General features: G+C 37.1%; 2 protein-coding genes and 2 pseudogenes across 2 annotated transcripts; all 4 read right to left on the reverse strand.

Moving 5' to 3' along the window:
• Positions 1–1,985: 1,985 nt before the first annotated feature.
• On the reverse strand, positions 1,986–17,899 carry LOC126593324 (L-type lectin-domain containing receptor kinase IV.1-like; annotated as a pseudogene).
• On the reverse strand, positions 15,429–16,444 carry LOC126593318 (uncharacterized). Its single transcript, XM_050259354.1, has one exon. It carries the CDS (start codon positions 16,361–16,363, stop codon positions 15,668–15,670), a length of 696 nt encoding a protein of 231 aa, XP_050115311.1. The 5' UTR covers positions 16,364–16,444; the 3' UTR covers positions 15,429–15,667.
• Positions 17,900–19,133: 1,234 nt separating the features above from the next.
• LOC126593315 (inositol oxygenase 4-like) lies at positions 19,134–20,051 on the reverse strand (annotated as a pseudogene).
• An 837-nt stretch (positions 20,052–20,888) lies between these two features.
• On the reverse strand, positions 20,889–23,039 carry LOC126593305 (L-type lectin-domain containing receptor kinase IV.1-like). The gene is made up of 2 exons (XM_050259343.1): positions 22,213–23,039; positions 20,889–22,137 (listed from the first exon to the last, which is right to left on the reverse strand). The coding sequence occupies exons 1-2, from the start codon at positions 23,036–23,038 to the stop codon at positions 21,041–21,043; spliced, it is 1,923 nt and encodes a 640-aa protein (XP_050115300.1). The 5' UTR covers position 23,039; the 3' UTR covers positions 20,889–21,040.
• Positions 23,040–23,488: the final 449 nt, after the last annotated feature.

The following is a 23,488-nucleotide window of genomic DNA, read 5'->3' on the forward strand; positions in this document are numbered from 1 at the left end:
AGTGTAATTTTTTAAATTGAAGATCGAATTCATTCATTGTATTCATATAGGGTCAAGGAGTGTAGCTTAAAAAATCATCAAAATCGGAGTTAAAATAACCGTTAAATCGTGATTTTTCGTTTTATAACCATCGAAAAGTTTTGTTCGGTTACTTAATCTCTGAATGTTTTTTTTTTTGCAATTTTTGGCGTATACGATCTTGAAGTATATACAAACATGTTTGACGGTTGGATCGTTGAAACTAGTTTCGTAGAATGCGTATCCCATCAAAACAATAGATTCACTAACACTTAAGAGTTTATTCTTACTTTCATTAAGTATAACATAAGATTTTGTGGTATCCATTAGTGTAAATATTTTAAATTGAAGATTAAATTCATTCATTGTATTCATATAGGGTCAAGGAGTGTAGCTATAAAGAATCATTAAAATCGGAGTTAAAATAATCGTTAAATCGTGATTTTTCTTTTTATAAATCGTATAATTCGTATTCCATCAAGTTCAATGGTATATATATATATTAAGTAGATTTAAATCTATTTATTATGTACGTATAATTATTATAGTTTTTAAGGGTATAAAATTTAATTTAAAATTATATATATAATTATTATAGTTAATATTTTGGGGGTATAATTATTATAGTATATATAATTATTATAACTATTATAGTTAATATATATATATATATATAATTATAGTATTTTTTAGGGTTATAAAATTATAAAATTAATATTATGCTTATCGTGTATCGTGTTACCCACATGTATACCCGAACCAACCCGTTATCTTAACAAGTGCTTATCGGGTTATCCGATAACGACCTGATTCGTTATCGTGTCGATCCGAACACCTGTTAATTTAGTGTCGTGTCGTGTTGGATTATCGGGTCGTGTCAGAAATTCCCAGGCCTAGCTGACTCTTTCTTTGCTTTAATGTAAGTTGTTTATGTTTCTGGATTTTATTTCCATTTCCTCCACCATTGTCTCTTTATTTGATTTTTTACCTGAACAAAGACAAGACCAAGGATGCATTCCCTGCACTGAATACTTTTCTTCCCTGCCATGAATACTTTTCTTCCCTGTCGCATTCAAACATTTCTATTTGAGCTGATGGTTCTTACCAAATTGCCGCAGAAGTAAGCAAAACTTGTGCCATGCATTAAAACAATTTTCACTATAGCAAAACTTGGGCATTTTCTTCTCTACAGTAACATTCGGCAAGAGTTTGTATAGATTAAAATATTTTGCAATCCTAAGAAATCCATAACAGAAATCCATAAAAATCCATGGATATCTATAATGCAAATCCATACAAAAAGTCTTTTAAAATCCTTTGAAATCCAAATTGACTACACCCCCTAAATTCTCTATAACGTCACAGTCGGTAGCTGGAAAATACCCAATCAATTATAAATAAAAAGTATCTGTACTTACCTGCTCATAGTCCTCTGTCTTGAAAGGATTATTTTAACTGCCTGCTTGAATTGCCTCTCAAACAAGGTCAATAAAGAGAAGCTCGAAGATAATTAAAACTAATTATTGAGGTACCAGGAATCAGGACGGATTAGTTTTATTGACCTTGTTTTAGAGACAACTTCAAGAAGAAAACACACTAAAGCAGTAAAAGCGTACAATAAAACACCAATGTTTGTTGTAGCCCGGCCTAATCTTGTATGATTGGGTGCTAGATATCTAATGTTCCAGCTATATGCGTAGTTTGAGGGTCTGCTCCATGGTCATATAGTAGCAAGCCCAAAATCTCATACTAATTAGTTATTAAAAGAGCATTTTAAACCGAAACATAGTGATCAAACTATCCAGTGACTTCAAAATAATCGGACTTTTATTAATTTTGAGCGGGCTCGTTATGCAATAATTTTTTAGTTAAGTGTATAAAACACAAAAGAAGAATGACAAATTAACAAGCAAATAGCTAGGTCTATATTGCAAATCAGTAGATGAACATATATTACATTGACAAGCTAACAAGAAAAAGCATTACATACATATTGTTTGTACCCTTTATGTGAATACCGGTTTGCAACAGAATCCTAATTGCTTAGAGCAGTCAGTGACTGCTTGAGAGAAGTGTCGACTCAACCGAAGAAAACCCCGTCCTCGAAGAAGACGGATATGACTTTGCAAAATCATCAAAACCTTCATGGGGCGCAAACACTAAGCTTAAGCCACTGGAAGAATGCGCGAGAACTGACAACTCCAGCAAAGCAATGTCACGGTCCAAATACTGCACAACTTGGTGCATGCTTGGCCTATCTGAAGAATCTGAATGAGAGCATAACAACCCAAGCTTCAACACCAGTTCCACTTCCTCAGCTATGAATTCTGTGCTTAAGTTTCGATCTCTTGCCTCAAGAATACTGTTTTTCTTCCAACAAGAAAACACCCAGTCGACCAAAATCACATCCTGAGCTGGACCTTTTAGCTCTATTGGCATTTTTCCACAGGCAACTTCAAGCAAGAATGCCCCGAAAGCAAACATATTAGTGTGTCGCTACTACAATATTAGCTTTAGGTGTCGGACGATTCTGGCGGTTAATAAGCTGACGGATAAAAGATATTCGACACATAATTTATTTATTGTCGGATTAAAGTTACTTTCTGTCGGATATATCCCACAGAAATTCCTGGCGGATTTAACCCTCAGTATTTTTTTAATTCTTTTTTTTTTTTAATATTTTTAACATATTATAGCGGTTTTTCTCCCGCCGGACAAAGCCCTAGCCGTCTACATCCAGTCTCCGGGATCTGCTTTCTTCTTCTGCAGCGCGGTCATCGTGGCTAGGTTGTCGACGGTGCTTGCTCTTCCGTGGCCCTAGCCGTCTACATCCAGTCATCTACCTTCTTCTTCTGCGGTGTCGTCACCGTGGCTAGGGCGTCGGCGGTGCTTGCTCTTCTGTGACCCTAGCCGTCTACATCCAGTCCCTAAGCTCTGCATAACTAACATACTAAGGTTACACTGATACAAAACCACTCTAGTTTCAACGATTCTTGTTCTAAGACTAATGGATTCATAAAATCAAAGAAAATTAAAGTCGAGGAATCACAGATGGACGAAGAAGCATCCATTTCGTATTTGTCCTGAAAATGCAACAAATAAAAGCATGCGTTCTGAGAGTGGTGTGCGTGCTCCACTTGCAATTTTAATATATTTATTAATAAAAGCATGTATCAGTATATTTTTTTTATTATTAATATATTTTCTGTCGGTTTTATCCGACAATAATGCTTTTATTTATTTATTATTTATATATGTTCTGTCGGTTATATCCGACACACTTTTTGGCGGTTTTAGTATTTTCTGTCGGTTTTAACCGACAGAAAATGCTTCTATTTATTCATTATTAATATATTCTCTATCGGTTATATCCGACACAATTTCTGTTGGTTTTAGTGTATTTTCTGTCGGAAAATTCATTTCCTGACGCCGGCAATTCTGTCGCTTATTATATCCGTCACTACAACCATTTTCTGTCGGATTTTGCTTAAAATCCCTCAGTAATAGCCTTTTCTTGTCGTTTTTATTTGTGCTAGTAATGGGTAGTTTTGTAGTAGTGTGTGTTGTGGCCCGGCCTGATCTTGTATGCTCTGGAGCTAGATACCCAAGTGTTCTTACAATATGGGTAGTTTGAGGGTCTATTCCGTGATCATATAATCTTTCAAGGCCAAAATCTCCTAGCCTAGCATTCAGTTCCCCATCTAGTAATACATTACTTGCCTTGACATCTCTATGAACCACAACTTGCTCCCATTCTTCATGAAGATAAAACAACCCTGAAGCCACACCTCTGATGACTTTAAACCTTAGGCTCCAATTAAGAGTGGCCGCTGGTTGGTCATAGAGGTACTTGTCTAGGCTTCCGTTAGGCATGTAGTCATAGACCAAGAGAAGCTCTCCTTTTCTTCTACAATATCCCAAGAGTTGTACTAAATTTCGATGACGGAGGCGGCCAATGCTCACAACTTCTGCCACAAACTCCTTCATTCCTTGCCTTGATTCATGTGAGACCTTCTTCACTGCGACCTCAGTTTTAGAGGCAGGTAATATGCCTCTATAAACCTTACCTGTTAGTGTTTGATAGAGTGAATTCTAATGGGGAAAAGAATGAACAGAGAGAGAAGAAGGTGGTTGTTTCTTTCTTCTGCAGCAACTCAGAAGAAGGACATTGTTTTCATTGAATGCCTCACTTTCTTGCACACAACGTGCAAGAAGAGATATATTGCTTTACAAAACTGAGCTGGATCAAAACATTGAAAACAGATCTCAGCCACACATTTAGCTAATAGCTAAGATCATCACACATGGCACTCATGGCCTTTACATCTATATATCTTCTCACTTAGTATTTAACATAAGTGCATACACATATTAACATCACAGCTTATTTCTAATCAGCTATAGACTTATAATTCAACACTCCCCTTTAAGTCTAAAGCTGATTTCACTCCAAGTTTGCTTCTGAGAAGATTAAATCGATCTTTGGTGAGAGGCTTTGTGAAGATATCTGCCAATTCACTACTACAAAATAGAGCTTTTATGACACTTATTAAAATTTTTAATGACATTTTTTTATTAAAAACGTTATTAAAATAAATCGATGACGCAACTAAAAAAACCAACGGGAAAGATTTATAAACGCAACTAAAATAAAAGACTGGTATGCGAATTCATCAAAACTTCCCAACCCTCACGACTCATTTGCTCCACTACCCAACCCACTCCCAGTCTCCCAGTCCCAGGCCAACTCCCAGATAGAGAATGAAATATCAACCCTCACGACTCATGGCGGAAGACTCCCTGTCTTTCTATCTCTCCCTGTCTTTCTCTCTCTGGGACGCCCAGAGTCTTCATCACAGAGTCTTCATCACGAACACTCACTGTCTTTCTATCTCTCCCTCTCTTTCTCTCTCTCTCTGGGACGCCCAGCCTTCATCAACCAGATTGATTGTCTTCCCCAAATTTCACTCAAAACCTAATTGTGTAAGGTAAGTTTGTTGGAATGGTTATGGGTTTTCTAGAAAATAATTTATATATTAATCTCTTTTGTGAAGTTGTATGGATTATTTGGAGCTATGTGGCTGGACAGATTTTAGTTTAGCCTTGTCATTTGCTAAAGTAGTTGTTGTACAAATTGTAGTTGAGATTGATTATTTGATTTGATTTGGTTAGTCATTGCCATGATCGTTGTTTTTTTTTTTTTTTTTTTTTTTAATAACTTTGTCATCCCCTTAATACCAATTCTGAATTAGATTAACTATTACTTTTATCTTCTTGTTTTTTTTTAATCTTTAGATTGTGTGTTCTTGTGGGAGTTGGTGCTTATAGCACACCACATGTTTGATAAAACTCCTCATAAGCTCTGTTTATGGTCTTATGTGACATATGAACTGGACATAATAACTCGTGTTGGCTAATAGCAGTATGGTGTCTATCAATGCATTCAATTGTTTGTAGGTAGACAGACACACATATCTAACCCACAAGTGCACATTGGATAAATGAGCTTTATGTTCAGTTTGTCTTGAATTCACTCTCGTCTATTTATACGCTGCTATACACACACACATATGTACATGCAAATCTATGTGCACACACACAATACGTGACCTTTGGCTTGCATTTACTATAGCTGTAAATAATTCAAGAAGTAATAAATTCTTTTTTATCTTTAGCCTGCATTTACACACACATACGTACTTGACCTTTGGCTTGCATTTACAATCTGTTTTAGATGGATAAATCTTGGATGTTTATGGATAGAAGATCACAAATGTATTCTGAAGGGGTTGAAAACTTTTTGAATTATGCGATGCTTCACGCTACTGATATTAACTACATACGTTGTCCGTGCCTAAAATGTGGTAACATTAAATCAAGGACGGTTAAAGAGATAAGAGAGGATCTCTTTTTCAATGGTATAGATCAAAGTTATTGTACATGGTATTGGCATGGAGAAGCTGTTCCAGATAGTAAGAATGAGAAAATGAGTAATCGGGAAGAAATAGTTGAAGATAACATTATCGGGATGGTGGAAGCAGCTTATGATCATTTTGCGTCAAATCCTAAACAATTTGAGAAGTTGTTAGAGGATGCAGAGAAGCCTGTATACCCTGGTTCAAACTTCACAAAGTTATCAACCTTGGTCAGATTGTACAATATAAAAGCAAAGAATGGGTGTAGTGATAAACTATTTGCAGATTTACTAGAATTTTTAGGAGTTTTGCTCCCACAGAAGAATGAAATACCCCCCTCTGTGTATGAAGCAAAAAAAACATTGTTTTCTCTCGGAATTGAGTACGAAAAAATACATGCATGCCCCAATGATTGCATCCTATACAGGAAAGAGCATTTAGATGCAATTGCATGTCCTACATGTGGTTTTTCTAGATGGAAGGTTAACAAAAGTTCTAGGGAGCCTAGTAAGGGGGTACCTGCAAAGGTACTATGGTATTTTCCCCCTATTCCAAGATTTCAAAGAATGTTTTATAATAGCAAGACAGCAAAGAATTTGATATGGCATGCCCAAGATAGAGAAGTTGATGGTAAGTTGCGTCATCCGGCTGACTCTCCCTCATGGAAGCTTGTTGACCACATGTGGCCAGAATTTGGTGATGACCCAAGAAATCTCCGACTAGCAATTTCAACAGATGGGATTAATCCCCATAGTGCTTTAAGCAGTAGATATAGTTGTTGTACTGCCAGGGCCTCAGTATGATTGGCTACATGATGATGAGCTAGGAGATACTATAATTGAATGTGAATGTCTTACTACTAAATTGCCACCCGTTGAGTCATTTGATGTACTAACTGAGGAGTCTGATGATATCTACATGCGGGATGACTGCGAAGGCATTTGGGTTGAAAATACATAGTATATCACTCAGAGGAATATCTACTCTATTTCATATGTTATTGAATGCTATGTTGAATGCATATTTTAAAATTACATTAGGACTTTATATTTTCTCCATACTTTTGGATTTATCTTGTTTAGTTGTTACTTATTGGTAAGGCTTAATTTTTTAGAGATTATTAGGCTGAGATGAAGTATGATGAAAATGTTTGTGGAAATGGGAGTTGAATTCATGTTGTTATGTTTTTTCGAGTATTGACAATTGTCACTTAGGGAGTATTTGTTTATTGAAATGAACATTGGAATTGAATTGAATGAAGGTTGGTTTTATGATTTTGGAGAATGGTCAATTGCCCTATTTCTTTATTTTTCTTTCTTCCTCAACCAAATATTGGCATGAGCCTATCCGTTTAAGGTTCATTGAAGGAACCAAACATTACCTTTAAGGTTCTTTATATTTCTTTCTTCCTCATCTTACTAATTTGATCATTGTCTTGATTTTAAATGAATCTTGCAGAATATCTTGATGAAATGACAGATTCAGAAGAAGATGAACAAGATTTTGTAACAAGGAAACCAAGAGGTGCAACTCAATTGCAAGAGTTGGTGCAAGGTAGAAGTGATGGGGATCGGTTGGAGGTTGGATATAACAGTAAAGGACAACCGTGTGGACTTGCAGGAGCAAAACTAGCTAGTTTTATTGGTGTTATGGCGCGTACCACAGTTCCAATTACAATTCCAACTTGGAAAGAAGTAGAGTCATCTTATAAAAAAAAGATTTGGGACATGGTCCAGGTATGTCTCCAAAAAATTAAACAAAAAAAAAAAAAGCTTTTACATCTGTACGACTTTGTGAAAGTAATGATTAATTTCTATTATGCATTTGTAGAAAGCCTTTATAGTACATTCAAACAGCAGAGCGGATGTTTTGAAGAGTGCTGCAAAGACATGGCGAACGTTCAAGAGTAGTCTAACATGTGAGTACATATTAAAGTTCAAAGATCAACCTGAAGTCTTAAAGAAACCACCAGAAATCTATGATTTCATTCGTCAGCCGGTATGGGATGAATTTGTGAGGTCGAGATTGACATAGAAGCATATGGTACGTATATATGATTTCAAAATTAAGTAAGAAGCATTTGGTAAATATTGTGTTTTGCTATTATTAAAGACTAATTATTGAATTGCATTTGATAGAAAATCCATGAAGAACAATCGAGGAGGCGAGCTAAGCATAAGTACCCTCATCGACTTTCTAGAAAAGGCTATGCAAGATTGGAAGAACAAATAGTAATGTCCTGTTTCTTTTGTATTCATTTAATTATCATACAAATAAAAACTATCTGATCTAATTTTGATATGTTCATCCAAATAGAAATCAGCTTATGGAATCACTGCTGACATTGACCGATCAGTGCTTTGGAAGCTTGGGCGTGTTGATAAAAAGGGAAACTATACGAATGAGATGGTGAAAGTACGCGCTGATAAAATAGTAAGTTTTATGTGTAAGGTTGGGAAAGATACTTAATTGATGTATTTCATACTAATGCCAATTGTTATAGGATGAAGTAACTAAGGCCGTTGAAGATGGGACTTTGCGAACGTCTGGTAGTAATGACATATTGACAATTGCTTTGGAAACACCTGAATATTCGGGTCGTGTAAGAGGTGTTGGAACTGGCATCAGTCATAAATTGTACTTTAAGACTCCAAGATGCAAAACTCAATCGAGTCAACAACAAATGATGCAAACACATTTGGAGCAGCAAAGTTTACACATTGAGGAGTTAAATAAGAAGTTCAATTTGATTGCTTCTTTGTTAACTCCAGATCAGTTGAGCAAGATGCAAGAGTTAGTCCAATCTAATGTGGTACAGTCCAATCATATTTCTGAGAAAGCTAGTTGCACAGCAAAGAAAGAAAAAAATGAAACATCTACTGAGAAAGTGAAACAGGGTGATCTGGTGGAAATCATGTCTAAGAAGAGAGCGAAACATGACGATGTGCCGGAAATCATGTCTAAGAAGAGAGTGAAACAAAAGGTTAGCAAGAATACTAAAACCATGGATAAGATTGAAGCTATGAAGGTATGTACTAGTCATGCAAGTTTCGTTCTTCTTAACTATAATAGTAGCATGTTAATCTAAGTTTACTTTTCTTAGGTCAAGCAAAAGGATATGCAGGAAATATCTGATTTGAACATCATGGAAAAGACGAACAAAATTGCAAATTCAAACGAAAAAGAAAGTGATATCAAGAAGTATTTCAAGGTACATAGTCATTGCAGTATTTGTTCTTCTTGGCTATTTTAAGTAGCGATTATTAATTAAATTTAATTTTTCAAGGTAAAGCAAAGTGACCAACAGAACATATATGATGTGAACATCAATAATGAGACAAACAAAATTGCAAATTCCATGGAAAAAATATCTGATATCAAGAAGGTACATGCCTTTTATGTCTTCCCTATTTATGCTATAATCCCAACAGTAGTTGATTATTAATGAAATATTTTTTTAAGGTACAACAGTGCAAGCTCGCTATAGACACTGCTAGTAACATTGTTGCATATGGATCAGTCATTCCATTAGACGGGCCAATACATGGAGTTCCACTTGGGCCTATGAATCTACGTGTTTCTATTGATGTAGCAATTAAAGAAGATGCTCTTCTTCCAATACCTAGTTGTGAAGCTGTGAATATCAAACAAGCAATTGGGAGTCACGTAGCTTGGCCACGGCATCTTGTTGTGACAAATGATGAGGTACTCCTACGTCATTTTCTTATGAATATGTGGAAAAAATTATAGTACTAATATGTCTCATTTCACTATATTAATCTATCTATGCAAAGTCGAGAACGAATCCTCCCCTCAAACAAAGATCCCAAAAACAACCTTTGGCTTTACGTTCACTTATGCTCATAGCTCAAAACATGCATAAGGATGTTACAGTGCCTATCATCATGGAATCTGATCTATTTGGAAATGAGCACACAACATTTATTGGTGGAGATGACATCATTCAATTTTGTTCTATGGCTGAAATATCGACTGTTTGCATTTCAATTTACATCAGGTTTGACATAATCTTAAATTTATATACAATACAATCTATTGCATGCAATCCACATTGGGTAATGATAAGATACTAATTGCCTCATTTTTTTGTAGGCAACTTTGGTCAACGTTGAAGAAGAACAATCTTGATGGATTGTTTGGATTTGTAGATCCTGGCAGAATCTCTCAAAAGGCTGGCAGAAAGGAACAAAGATCAAATGCACTGGCTCTTAGATTACAGAACTGCAAAAAAGGACAATTAATTTTTGCTCCGTATAACAAAGGGTTATTAGTACTATGTGTTTTGAATTTTTTGTTCCTAACAGATCAGTAGTTGACCATTGTGTAATAAAGAATGCAATTATCTATGTTTTGTAGGTTTCATTGGTTGTTGGCTATTATTGACCCCTATGAGGAATTAGTGTATTATATGGACTCGCTTAATTGGATACAGATAGATCCTGGAATGAAGGACATTGTTGAACTGTAAGTATTTGGATATATGTTTGTCTTTATTTCATGCATTTCAAGATTTGTATATATTCATGTGTTCTTATCCTCTATGTGCAGAGCACTGAAGATGTTTAAAGCTCAAAAGGGAATAAAGGGTCGAAAAAACATCAATTGGAAAGTAGTAAAGGTAAGGAACATTGTGTTTTGACTTTAAATTAATCTGACTAACTTACATTTTATTCTTTTTTATTTGTATATGCAGTGCCCTTTGCAAGAAGGAACTGTAGAATGTGGATATTATGTGATGAAATACATGAAGGAAATCATTAATGATCCAAACTGCTCAATTATTACCAAGGTTAGTACTACTATTACAAAGAGCACTTAAGCGGGTGTATTCGCTACTATCTTATTAGTATTAGTTCTTTGTAGGTAATTTATAGTTCAGGCAAATTAATTTACAGCTAACCATGGTTTTTACTCAAATCATTGGCAACCCATGAAGGAAATCGGCATAACTGAACTAAATTACTTGAATGTTCACACTATTGATGATGAGATGGATTGTTGTTAGCGTGATTTGTAGTGTTTAATTAAAGTTAATTACAATAGAAATTGGAACTTTTGAATCTTCCAAAAGATGCCCAATTGGATTTTAGCTCTTCAAAACCATCCTAGGTATTCGTGTATTGAGTTGATTCAAGTCATCAATGAGTTTGTTTTTTTTTTCTTGTCTGGATTCAGATTCTAATTCTTGATTTTTTTTTTGTCTTCAATAAAATTGTAATGCTAGTCTATCTTTTGTTTACGTTTGAATGTGATAAATAAATAGGTTCAGAGCTGATTTTGTTAAGCCATGTTGTGTTTGAGCTTGGTGTTATTTACCATCAAGATGAGGCCTTTAAAGTTTAAATCTTTTGCTAGACCGCTTGACGTTTTATTAGCTCTATACCAAGTGGAAAAAAAAAAAACACATTAGCGAAAAATACGACTAGAGAACCCTTGTTCTTTCTGGGCTAGTTGATGCTAATTGACCACCTCCTTATTAGTTAAATGATTGAAATTAGTTTTTGTCCTGACATGTTCTCTTTGGTTGTGATTTGTTGCAGTTCAAAGAAAAAGCTACATACACTCAACATGAAATTGATGCGTTAAGAATAGAGTGGGCTGAGTATGTTGATGACTTCATCCCAATAGATGAAACACTAGATTAGCTGGTTTGTGAAATTTTAAATTAAGTGAACTTATAGTTTTATTTTAGTAGGAAACTCTACACATTATATTGTCTTTTGTAATACTTTGGTAGTGGATGAATTACAAATTTATGAAGCAATACTGTTTAATTTGAGGTAAATATCTTGCTTCTTGGATGAATTATGTAAGTCTTCTTATATGTCATCATACATATTTTAGGACATGTATTGAATCGTTTATGACACGCTTTGTGTGTCGTTGGTAATATTCAATGACACTGCAGTGCTATGGTAAATGACGCTATACAGATGTCATGTTTACTATACCATGACGCTCATTCCTCTGTTTATGACACATATTCTGCATCTCAAATTGAAATAGATGACACGCGTTTTTAATTCAATGACGCTTGTTAGGTGTCTCTAAAAGCTATACATGACACTGTGTGTATGTCATGATTAGTATATCATGACGCTTATTCCTATGTTTATGACACTTATTTCATGTCTTAAATGGTAATAGATGACACAAGTTCTTAATTCAATGACGCTTGTTAGGCGTCCTTAAAAGTAATACATGACATTCTTTCAACGTCATTAAAAATATCTTTAATGACACCCACAAAGATGACGCTAAACCCTTGTGTCATTAAACTTTTAACATGACCCATAAAATGCGTCATGTATGTAAAAATTTGTAGTAGTGATTGTTCTTCTGTGGGACAGTAGATCAAATTAATGATGCCTTATTGTAGAGCATCTTTGATAAAATGAAACCTCCTGTCAATATGTTTAGTTTTCTGATGAAACACAGGATTCTTGGTAATTGCAATTGCAACAGTGTTGTCACAATGCATTGGAGTTGCTTCAGTTTGTAACTCACCAAAATCTTCAAGAACAAACCGAAGCCAAATAGCTTGAGCAGTTGCCTCAGAGGCACTGATATACTCTGCTTCTGCAGTGGAGAAGGCTACACAATTTTGTTTCACCGAAGCCCATGAAAACACCCCACTGCCAAAAGAAAAAGCATATCCAGAAGTACTCTTGCTATCATCAACAGATCCTCCCCAATCACTATCACAAAAACCAATCAACATTGCCTTCTTTCCCTTCACATACTCCAAGCCATAATCCAGGGTGCCTTTAATGTATCTTAGCACTCTTTTAGCAGTACCAAAATGCTTGTTTGTGGGGCTGTGCATGAATCTAGCAAGAAGACTGGAAGCATACATTATATCTGGTCGAGTGGCTGTAAGATATAGCAGACTTCCCACAATTCTTCTATATTGTTCCTCATTTGCTGATCCACTATCATCATCTTTACACAGTTTGTCTGAAGGAACAAGAGGAGTAGATACAGATTTGCATTCACTTAGGCCAAATTTGTTCAACAGAGAGACAACATATTTTCTTTGGTGAATGAAAATGCTAGACTGAGTTTGAATAATTCCCATGCCAAGAAAATGATGGAGAATACCCAAATCAGTCATTTCATATTTGATCATCATATCTTCCTTAAATTCTTTCAATAGATCATTGCTATTCCCAGTATACACAATGTCATCCACGTAGATTGAAACAATCAGAATTTCATATCCCCTTGTTTTGGTGTAAAGAGTAGCCTCACTTAGGCTTTTCATAAAACCACATTGTGTAAAAAAGGTATCAATCTCCCCATACCAAGCTCTGGGAGCCTGTTTGAGACCATAGAGAGCTTTATGGAGTTTATACACTTTGTCTTCCTTTCCTGTGATTACAAATCCATCAGGTTGCTCTACAAACACCTCCTCTTCCAGAACACCATTAAGAAAAGCCGATTTTACATCAAGCTGATAGAGTTTCCAACTCTTTTGTGCAGCCAAGGCAATAAGAGTTCTGATTGTATCCAACCTAGCAACAGGGGCAAAAGTCTCATTATAGTCTATTCCTGGTTTCTGGGCATATCCCTTTGCAACAAGCCTAGCCTTGTTCTTTTGCACAGTTCCATCAAGGTTGAGTTTGGTTTTAAATACCCATTTAACTCCAATTATAGGCTTATTAGTTGGTCTGTCTACCAACTTCCAGGTTGCATTCTTCTCTATCATGGAAAGCTCATCCTTCATAGCTTTCATCCAAGACTCATCCTTTGCAGCATCTTCATACTTTTCTGGTTCTATGATGCACAAATTGCACTGAGCAAGAACATCTTCCAAATTTCTCCATTTCAATGGAGTATGATCAAAAGCTTGTGAATCTCTCACATTTTCACATAATCTGCTAGAGAACTCACTTGACTATGCTTGTAGAGTAATCTGAGCATCATCAGTATCACTTAGAGTTTCTCTCAAATAACCTGGTGATGGATTATTTGAGACTTGAGTCTCATCATCTGTGAACTCACTCCTTGGTATCTCAATTGACTGCCATTCATAATTAGGCATAGTCACCTGTTTATTTGAGCTTCCCTGCCAGTCCCAACTTGAATCTTCATCAATCACAACATCTCTTGACAATATCAACCTTTTGGAGAGTGGATCAAAAATTCTGTACCCTTTCTCACACTTGGCATAACCAACAAAAACTCCCTTTATACTTTTAGCTTCTAGTTTGTGCCTTAGCTCAGATGGAGTGTGAACATAACAGATTGAACCAAAGACCTTCAAATGAGCAATACCAGGTTTCCTTCCACTGTAGGCTTCAAAGGGGGTTATGTTGGCAAGAGATTTGGTAGGACATCGATTTAAAATGTAAACTGCAGTATGTACAGCTTTTGCCCACATATAGTACGGCATTCCTTTATCATGTAGCATAGACTTAGCCATTTCAATCACTGTTCTATTTTTTTCTCTCAACCACACCATTTTGTTGTGGTGTGTATGCAAGAGAGAGTTGCCTTTGAATGCCTTCTGTGTCACAGAAATGATTGAACTCAGAAGACAAGAACTCCCATCCTCTGTCACTCCTCAGGCATTTCACCTTTAAACCAGTTTGCAGCTCAGTCATTGCTTTAAATTTCTTGAAGCAAGAAAAAGCATCAGATTTATATCTAAGAAAGTATACCCAAATCATTCTTGTTGCATCATCCACAATCAACATAAAGTACTTGTTTCCTCCAGTGGATTCATTTCTCATTGGTCCACATAGATCAACATGAATCAATTCAAGTGGAGCACCTGCTCTTTGTGCTTGACCACTAGGAAAGCTTTCTTTGTGTTGCTTACCATATTGACAGCCTTCACAGACTCTATCATACTCATCTAGATATGGTAGACCATGAACCATGTCTTTATCCTTCAATTGTTTGATTCCACCAAAGTTTAGGTGACCTAATCTTCTGTGCCAAGTCAAAGAACAATGAGCAAGACTAGTCTTCAACACAAGTTGTTTCTCAGGCCTTAGAGATAGAGGATAGCACCTGTTTTCTTTCATTTTCACACGGATAATTTGACATTCCAGAGAAGGACCATAAAAAACAGTACACATATGTCCACCAAACACAAGATAATATCTGTGCTCATCCATTTGTCCTACACTTAATAGATTCTCTTTCAAACCAGGTAAGTACATGACTTCTCTGATGTATTTCTTCCCTCTGTTAGTTTCAATTTCCAGTGATCCCATTCCTGCCACATTAACTAACACTCCTATTGGCATTTGAACTTTCCCTGCAACATTTGTCTTCATATCAACAAGAAGATCAACATTCCCTGTCATATGATTACTGCAGCCACTATCTATATACCATTCCCCATTAACTTTTGTTTCAGCAATAACACTATTTGCATAAAATAAATTTCCAGTCATCTCCATTTGATTTGTACAGTTTGCTTTCTGAATAGCTTTTCCAGCAGTACATTCTTTGGCCCAATGACCAAATTTATCACAGTTATAGCACTTGGATTTCCCTTTATGCCTACATTCACCATAATGAAATTTGGAGCACACTTTGCACTGAGGTTTTGTACCCTCTTGACCCATGGTTAGAGAATGAGTACTATTCTGTGCAGAATTAGAAAATGACTTTTGCTGAAACTTGGGTTTTGAGTCCCACTTTTTACCCTTTTGATTCCAATTTCTCTGTGGCTTAAAAGTACTAGACTGAGCATAACTTCAATTCTGCCCTTTTGAATTAACAGTAAGAGAAGAAAATGCTCTCTCAGTTGCATCAGAGGAATGCAAATCAAACCTCTGCTCTTGACTCTTCAATATAGCTAGTACTTCTTGCAGTTCAACAGTCTCTAAACATTTGGTATTTTCTATCACTAAACATATAGGATCATACATCTTAGTGAGACTAATTAACACCTTCTGAACTAATCTCTCATTTGATAGAGCTTCACCAAACGTCTTCATTTGATTAATCAGATCATTTAAACGAGTAAGATACCCAGTCAAAGATTCATCATCACGCATTCTAGCATATTCAAATTCACGTCTAAGATTCTGAAGTTTTACAGATCTAACCTGATCACCACCATGGTATTCTCCATACAAGAGATCCCATGCCATCTTAGCTGAATCAGTGTTAGCAATCCGAGGGAAGATCTGATTAGATACTGCATTTTGAATGATTCCTAGGGCCTTTGCATCCTTCATAGACATAGCAGTCATTTCTTCATCGACTGCATCGTCCGATGACCCTTCGGCTTCCTTCTTCTTCTTCGAGTCAGGGGTTGTAATCCCTTTCTCCACCAGGTTCCATAACCCAAGCGATTTGAAGATTGTTGTCATCTTAATCCTCCAGAACTCGTAGTTCTCACCGGAGAAAATTGGAGTTCTCACCTCCGAGCTTCCAGATCCAGACATCTTGGTCCGACTGTTGATTTTCTCCTCAAATAGAACTCCGGCAACCTTCACCGAGCTTCGACTTAGCTCAGTGACTTCACAGCTTCACGCCCAGACTCAGTTGATCGGAACTGGCTCTGAGGCCATGTTAGTGTTTGATAGAGTGAATTCTAATGGGGAAAAGAATGAACAGAGAGAGAAGAAGGTGGTTGTTTCTTTCTTCTGCAGCAACTCAGAAGAAGGACATTGTTTTCATTGAATGCCTCACTTTCTTGCACACAACGTGCAAGAAGAGATATATTGCTTTACAAAACTGAGCTGGATCAAAACATTGAAAACAGATCTCAGCCACACATTTAGCTAATAGCTAAGATCATCACACATGGCACTCATTGCCTTTACATCTATATATCTTCTCACTTAGTATTTAACATAAGTGCATAGACATATTAACATCACAGCTTATTTCTAATTAGCTATAGACTTATAATTCAACATTACCAAATCCTCCATTCCCAAAAGTTCCTAGTCCTTGAACCCTTTTGTAGCAACATATAATTCTTTATATTTAAACCTTTAAGGCCCATACTCAAGCTCCCAATCTTCAAGCAGCTCTGCAAACTTCCTCTTCCGTCTTATGGCAGAAATAATGCCAACAATTAGTAGCAAAACCAAACTCAGAGACATCACAGGCACACCGATGGTCAAAAGTTTAGATACTTTTTTACCTCCTATCCTAGGCAGGTTGGGAAGTTGTGAGTGAACAAGTTCTTGAGCTTGCCCATTCATTTTAAAGCTCCAGCCCAAAACATAATGAGACGTAGGGAGAGAACCGGTGGATGATGAGAAGCCAACATACATGGTTTTGTGTAGGATTGGGGAAAGGTCATGCTTCAGAGATAAAAGTGGAGCATGGGGTTTACCAGCACTGACTGGAGCCAACGTGACATTGATTTGCTTCTTGGTACCATCATATTCCACCCAAACTTGCATTACTTGACCACTAGTGAGGGACAAGTTCCAAAACCCACCATTGTTTTCAGCATAGTATCCTGCGGTAGCAGATTTCACAGAGTTCAAACCATTAATATCAATTCCTACATGGTTGTTATCGATGTCATTGAACTCGATCTGCTTGATAGTGTCTAGCTCTACAGAAAAAATATGATTGGTGACATTGCCATTGTTGGTTGGATTGAAAAGGCCTAGGAATGGGCTATGTAGAGCTTGGGGAATCCCTCTTTTCAGAGCAATGACGAAGGCCATTCCATGACCGCTCACAGTTGCAAGCACCGACCTGATAGCGAACACAAATGTTGTAGAAAATGAGAAAGCATTGGTATCAGAATATGAGTTCTTGAAGGTGACTGGGTTAGGGTAGAAGGCATGGCCCTTTATCTCTTGAGAGTCATTTGTAAGCATCAAAAGACCGTTGGGTGTGAACTAGGCTACACCGTCTAAGCTAAGATATTCTGACCGGAAACCATTGTAGATGAAGCTAACATTTTGAGATACTGCTAGGGTTGCTTGTATGAGTATTACAAGCTTGAAAAACATGGCTGGCATTCTTAGTTCTCTCCAAAACCTCTGGGAACTTTGTTATAAGCAATGCAGCTTAGCTGAGCTGTCCCTTCATTGTCTCACCAATTAAATGTGATGTCTTTGTGTAGCAGAATAAAACATATCCCAAACTGTCCAGTGCCTACCACCGTATGCAACTTCTCAGCGCAAATTATTTCAGACTTTATATGTGATTGTGTAGGTGCACCCACCAGCCATGAGAAGGTAATTCTTCACCATACAATGTAGGACCAAGATACGACCCTAGACAGGAAAAAGACTCCAAAAAGAAAGGAACAAGACTCTATTGACCATAAAAAAGAAGGGAACAAGACTCCATACTCATCTTATATAGTTACTATTGAAAGTCGTTCTCTTGATCACTAAGTGACTAAGGATTTATAGTCACTTATCCTTATATTTGATATTAACGATTGAAAACGCAATTACTTATTCTACACTCTTGATATCAGATCAAAATATAACTGATGATGCATTTCTTAATCGCTAGATAAAGGTAACATTTTTGAATTACTGTCTCTATGATGATCAATTCCAAGCCAGTTAAGGTGGGTCTACCATGGCAGTACAATTCCTTTACTTGTGTTAACGCAAGCAAAAAAGAAAAACCATTCTCTCAATTTTTCTTACTTTAATATTCATTTGTTTAAATGATTATCTATCAAAACATAAACAAACGAAGTGCCTAGATTTTGGAGAGACATGTGAGCAACTCAATACTAACTACATAGATATTGTCTCCCAGCTTGCAGGTTATCTCAAAAAAATCATAATGTAATTTGAAATTGAACCACTCAAGTCACTTATTTTTGACAATTTTCCGACGTAGAATTCTCGTATCCTCCCACAAAAAGTTGGAAATTTCCATGTAAATTGAAAAAATCGTCAAGTAATGCTACATTATCATCTAGATTCAGATCTCACAAAGAAATTAAGAGTTCATAAAAACTACAAGGACAGAGAGGAGCCTGCATGTAGAACAATATTTTCAGAGGAATTTTAAGGTGATCTAGCGGAAGTAGTTGGAGGCGAATTACGAAACACACAGAAAAGCTGGCGTGTTGAAGATTGAAGAGTTCAATCCTTGTTTATTTATTTGTGTACATGACATGAGTACACCTAGCATAGAATACAACTCCTCAAAGTCGATACAATCGATCATAAATGTACATTGCTAAAAGAGGGTAGAACTCCGCATATATGTAGACGATCACCATCTAAGCTTCGCCGGGAAATACTTGTCAATAAGAGATAAGTAATATGGCTTAACTTTTTTGACATCAATTCGATCTTTGCTCTTGGTGCATAGGTCATATTGATTGAATATTTTGAAGCCACATGAGATTGTCTTCATCCTCCTTGTTCATCAGGTGTTTATATGTCCCTGCCTTATGCAAAGGATAAAACAAGTGATACTGGATGATGAACGAGCCAGCCTGAGGCAGTGTTGCTCCATTCTCCTTGGCGACCAAGTACATATAGTCCTCGTGCCGCCATGACATAGTCACAGTTTCGAGTCCACACCCTTGTGAGTAGATTCCACATTTGGTGTTGTAGGAAGGATTGTTGTAGTCGAGTTTGTCCTTGAAATACTTGCGGTGAACAATGGAATCATCAAAAGCACATCCTAAAGGATGTGTCTCCAACAACAACCCATTGGGGAAGTCCTCCGGATTGTGGAAGAAGAAGCACTTTTCCAAGGTCATGAATTTGAGCAGTCAAGTGCAACCAATCTTCACTAGGGTAGTCTTTCCGAATTGATTCAGCAGTTTGCAACAAGTGCTCAATTTGGGTTTCATCCAAGTCAGGGTCACTGTCATCCACAACCTCGTTCAGAAGTTCACAACATTTCCATACGCTCATTTTGAATCTATTCAACTTTTTGTACTTCTCCCTCATCCTCTTCACGAAATTGTACATTTGATTAACGGTTACATCTGCAGAATTCCTTCATGTTTTTCTGCCTTTCGCTTTCTGCATTGTAATCTCTAAATGACCGGCCAAACGAATTAATTTCAGGGGCAACGAATGCATCGCTTGATGCGGCAGTTTCTTCATTGGTCCCAGAAGAAAGCTTATGGTTCTCCACTTGTGACACAAGCTCAGGCTGCTCAGTAGAGAGAGTCATCCTTGCCTCGAAAACTCAAAGCAATGTATGATTTTAAGCAAATAAAAACAATAGAAGCAGTAGCAGACAGTTAATTAGGAAGGTAGCAGAGGCTGTTGGTTGTTTATGCCACACCACATTGCGAAAGTGGGTGTTACAGTCACATTAAAAAGTTCTTTGGATGATAAAAATATCAATTTTATCCAATTAGTCCCAAACAAAAAGTTCAAATAGTGTTGAAAGATTTAAGAGCTGTCATTGAAACAAAGGGAATAAAATCGAAGTAAAAGCATACATATATACACCAAATAGAGTACTACCGTGAGTCATATTTAGCCTATGCTAGAAAAAAAAAAAAAAAAAAAAAAGAGTAAGATTTACCCACTTTTAGATATCATATTTTGAAGTTCTTTTTTGACATTTTTGGGGTGTGAGATCAACAGCCTAATTTCTGCGATGTAAATGTTCTTCATGGAGAAATACATGTCACATGCTTTTTCAAGAAGTACTTAGACTTTAAAAAAAAAAAAAGACCTATGAGTAGAAGTACTTCTTACAAAAGTAGTCCCAAACTAGCTTGTAATTGTTTGCGCACCTTTTTTTTTTCGGGTTTTGTTTTGGCCCCTTTGAGTACATTAGTTTCGTTACCTTTTATTAGCTTTGTGTTTGGTGTCTGAGTTGTATTGTTTGAATATTTGTAATGTAATTTGTTATCTTAGTGAAAAAATGGAACGTTGATTTTAGTCCTTTTATCATATACAAATCTTTGAATTTGTTTCTCTCCTTGCAATGCAAGTTAAGTGCAGTAGATTATATCCCAAAAAGAATATCATGGTACTTATAATTTTCGTAACTTACTTTTACCCAACCAACATACAGATTGTTCCTGCATTACTTTTATTTAACTAACAAGTTACAAGACTAATAGGTTACATGTAACATTAAGGGCCGCAAATTATTCGCTATGAATTCCAGTTCAAGAGAGAAAACGAAACCATTATTGCTCGGAGTCAGCGTCCACCTGAGAGTAATGTTGGCTCTGGAACATATGAAGTTCCCTTACTCGTTGACGACGGATATGACTTTACAAAATCATCGAAACCTTCATGGTGCGCAAATGTTAAGTCTCTGGCAGAAAGACCATCAAGTGACAACTCCGGCAAAGGAATGTCACCCTCCAAATACTGCACAACTTGGCGCATGCTTGGCCTGGCTGAAGGAACCGAATGAGAGCATAAAAGCCCGAGCTTGAATACCAATTCCACTTCCTCAACTATAAATTCTGTACCCAAGTTTGGATCTCTTGCCTCAAGTATATTACCTCTCTTCCAACAAGAAAACACCCAATCAACCAGAATTATCTCTCCATCTTGACCTTGTGTCCCTATTGGCCTTCTTCCACAGGCAACTTCAAGCAAAAATGCACCGAAAGAAAACACATCAGCTTGTGTTGTAGCCTTGCCTGATCTTGTATGCTCTGGAGCTAGATACCCGAGTGTTCCAACTACACGAGTAGTCTGAGGGTCCTTTCCATGGTCATATAATCTTGCAAGCCCAAAATCTCCTAATCTACCATTCAATTCCTCATCAAGTAAAACATTACTGGCCTTCACGTCTCTGTGAACCACAACTTGTTCCCATCCTTCGTGAAGATAAAACAACCCCGAAGCGATGCCTCTGATGACTCTAAACCTCTGCCTCCAATTGAGAGTGACCACTGGTTGGTCAAAGAGGTATTTGTCCAGGCTCCCGTTAGGCATGTAATCATAGACCAAAAGCAGCTCCCCTTTTCTTCTGCAATACCCCAAGAGTGGTACTAAATTCCGATGGCGAAGCCTGCCGATGCTAGCAATTTCTGCAACAAACTCCTTCATCCCCTGTCTTGAATCATGTGAGACCCTCTTTACCGCAATCTCAGTTTTAGAGGAAGGTAATATGCCTCTATAGACCTTACCAAATCCCCCAGTTCCCAAAAGCTCTTTTTCCTTGAACCCTTTTGTGGCTATATATAACTCTTTGTATTTAAACCTTTGAGGACCATATTCCAGCTCCCAATCTTCAAGAATCTCTGCAAACTTCTTCCTCCGTCTTATGCCATAAATTAGACCTGAAATCGCTAGAAACACTAAACTCACAGACATCACAGGCACGCCAATGGCCACAAGATTAGATCTTTTTTTACCTCCTATCCGGGGCAGCTTAGGAAGTTGTGAGAGAACAATTTCACGAGCCTGGCCATTCGTTGCAAAGCTCCATCCTAGAACATAATGAGAACTGAGGAACGAGCCAGTGGATGCGGAGAAGCCAACATACATAGTCTTGTTAAGGACCATGGAAAGGTCGCGCTTCAAAGACAAGAGTGGAATTTGGGGTTTATCAACAACGATTGGAGCCAAAGTGACATCGATTTTCTTCTTGGCGCCATCATATTCCACCCAAACTTGCATTGGTTGACCGCTACTGAGGATCAAGTTCCGGAACCCCACATTGTTCTGAGCATAATATCCTGCCGGAGCTGATTTCTCTGACCGCAAACCATTAATATCAATCCCAACATGGTTGTTGTTGATGTCACCTAATTCGTTATTCTGTATGGTATCAAGCTCTACAGCAAAAACACAATTGGTTTCATTGCTGTTGTTGGTGTTATTGCAAATGCCCAGGTACTGGGGCTGAGAAGCTCCAGGAATCCCCCTTGTTGGAGAAATGACGAAGGCCATTCCATGACCGCTCAGATTTGCATACACCGATCTGATAGCGAACACAAATGTCGTAGAAAATGAGAAAGCATTAGTATCAGAGTATGAGTTCTTGAAGGTGACTGGGTTAGGGTAGAAGGCATGGCTATTGTCTTGAGAGTCATTTGTAAGCATTACAAGACCGTTGGGTGTGAACTGGGCTACACCGTCTAAGCTAAGATTTTCTGACCGGAAACCATTGTAGATGAAGGTAACATTTTGAGCTGCTGCTAGGGTTGCTTGTATGAGTATTACAAGCTTGAAAAACATGTCTGCCATTCTTAGTTCTCTCCAAAATCTCTGGGAACTTTCTTATAAGCAATGCAACTTAGCTGAGCTGTCTCTTAATTGTCTCATTCATTAAATTAGCTTCAGGCTGTTCAGTGCCTGCCACCTTACGCAACTTCTCAGCTCAAATTAATTTCAGGCTTTATATGTGACTGTGATGGTGCTACCTCCAGCTATGATAAAGTTAGTTCTTCACCATACAACGTAGGAACAAGACTCCATTCATCATAAAAAGAAAGGGAAATGACGCAGGAAGAGCCAATGGATCTAGGGAATAAGGATGGAGATAGTTGCCTTAGAATCACTCAATCAAGGGCAACAAATTCACTCAACACAACTAAGTCTAACACTTGATTTAAGAGGAAAAACTCACTCTATTCTTAGATAGATTATAATTCACTATATTGACTTCTTTTTTAGTACACATAAGGA

The sequence above is a fragment of the Malus sylvestris genome, chromosome 12 (assembly GCF_916048215.2).
Source record: "Malus sylvestris chromosome 12, drMalSylv7.2, whole genome shotgun sequence".
Taxonomy (NCBI): domain Eukaryota; kingdom Viridiplantae; phylum Streptophyta; class Magnoliopsida; order Rosales; family Rosaceae; genus Malus; species Malus sylvestris.

Coding starts and splice junctions, on each gene's coding strand:
- LOC126593318 (XM_050259354.1), bottom strand. CDS start 16,363: ATGTCTGGATCTGGAAGCTCGGAGGTGAGAACTCCAATTTTCTCCGGT.
- LOC126593305 (XM_050259343.1), bottom strand. CDS start 23,038: ATGTTTTTCAAGCTTGTAATACTCATACAAGCAACCCTAGCAGCAGCT. Junction 22,138..22,212: donor TAAGCTGCCCCGGATAGGAG/GTAAAAAAAGAT, acceptor TAGCGATTTCAG/GTCTAATTTATGGCATAAGA.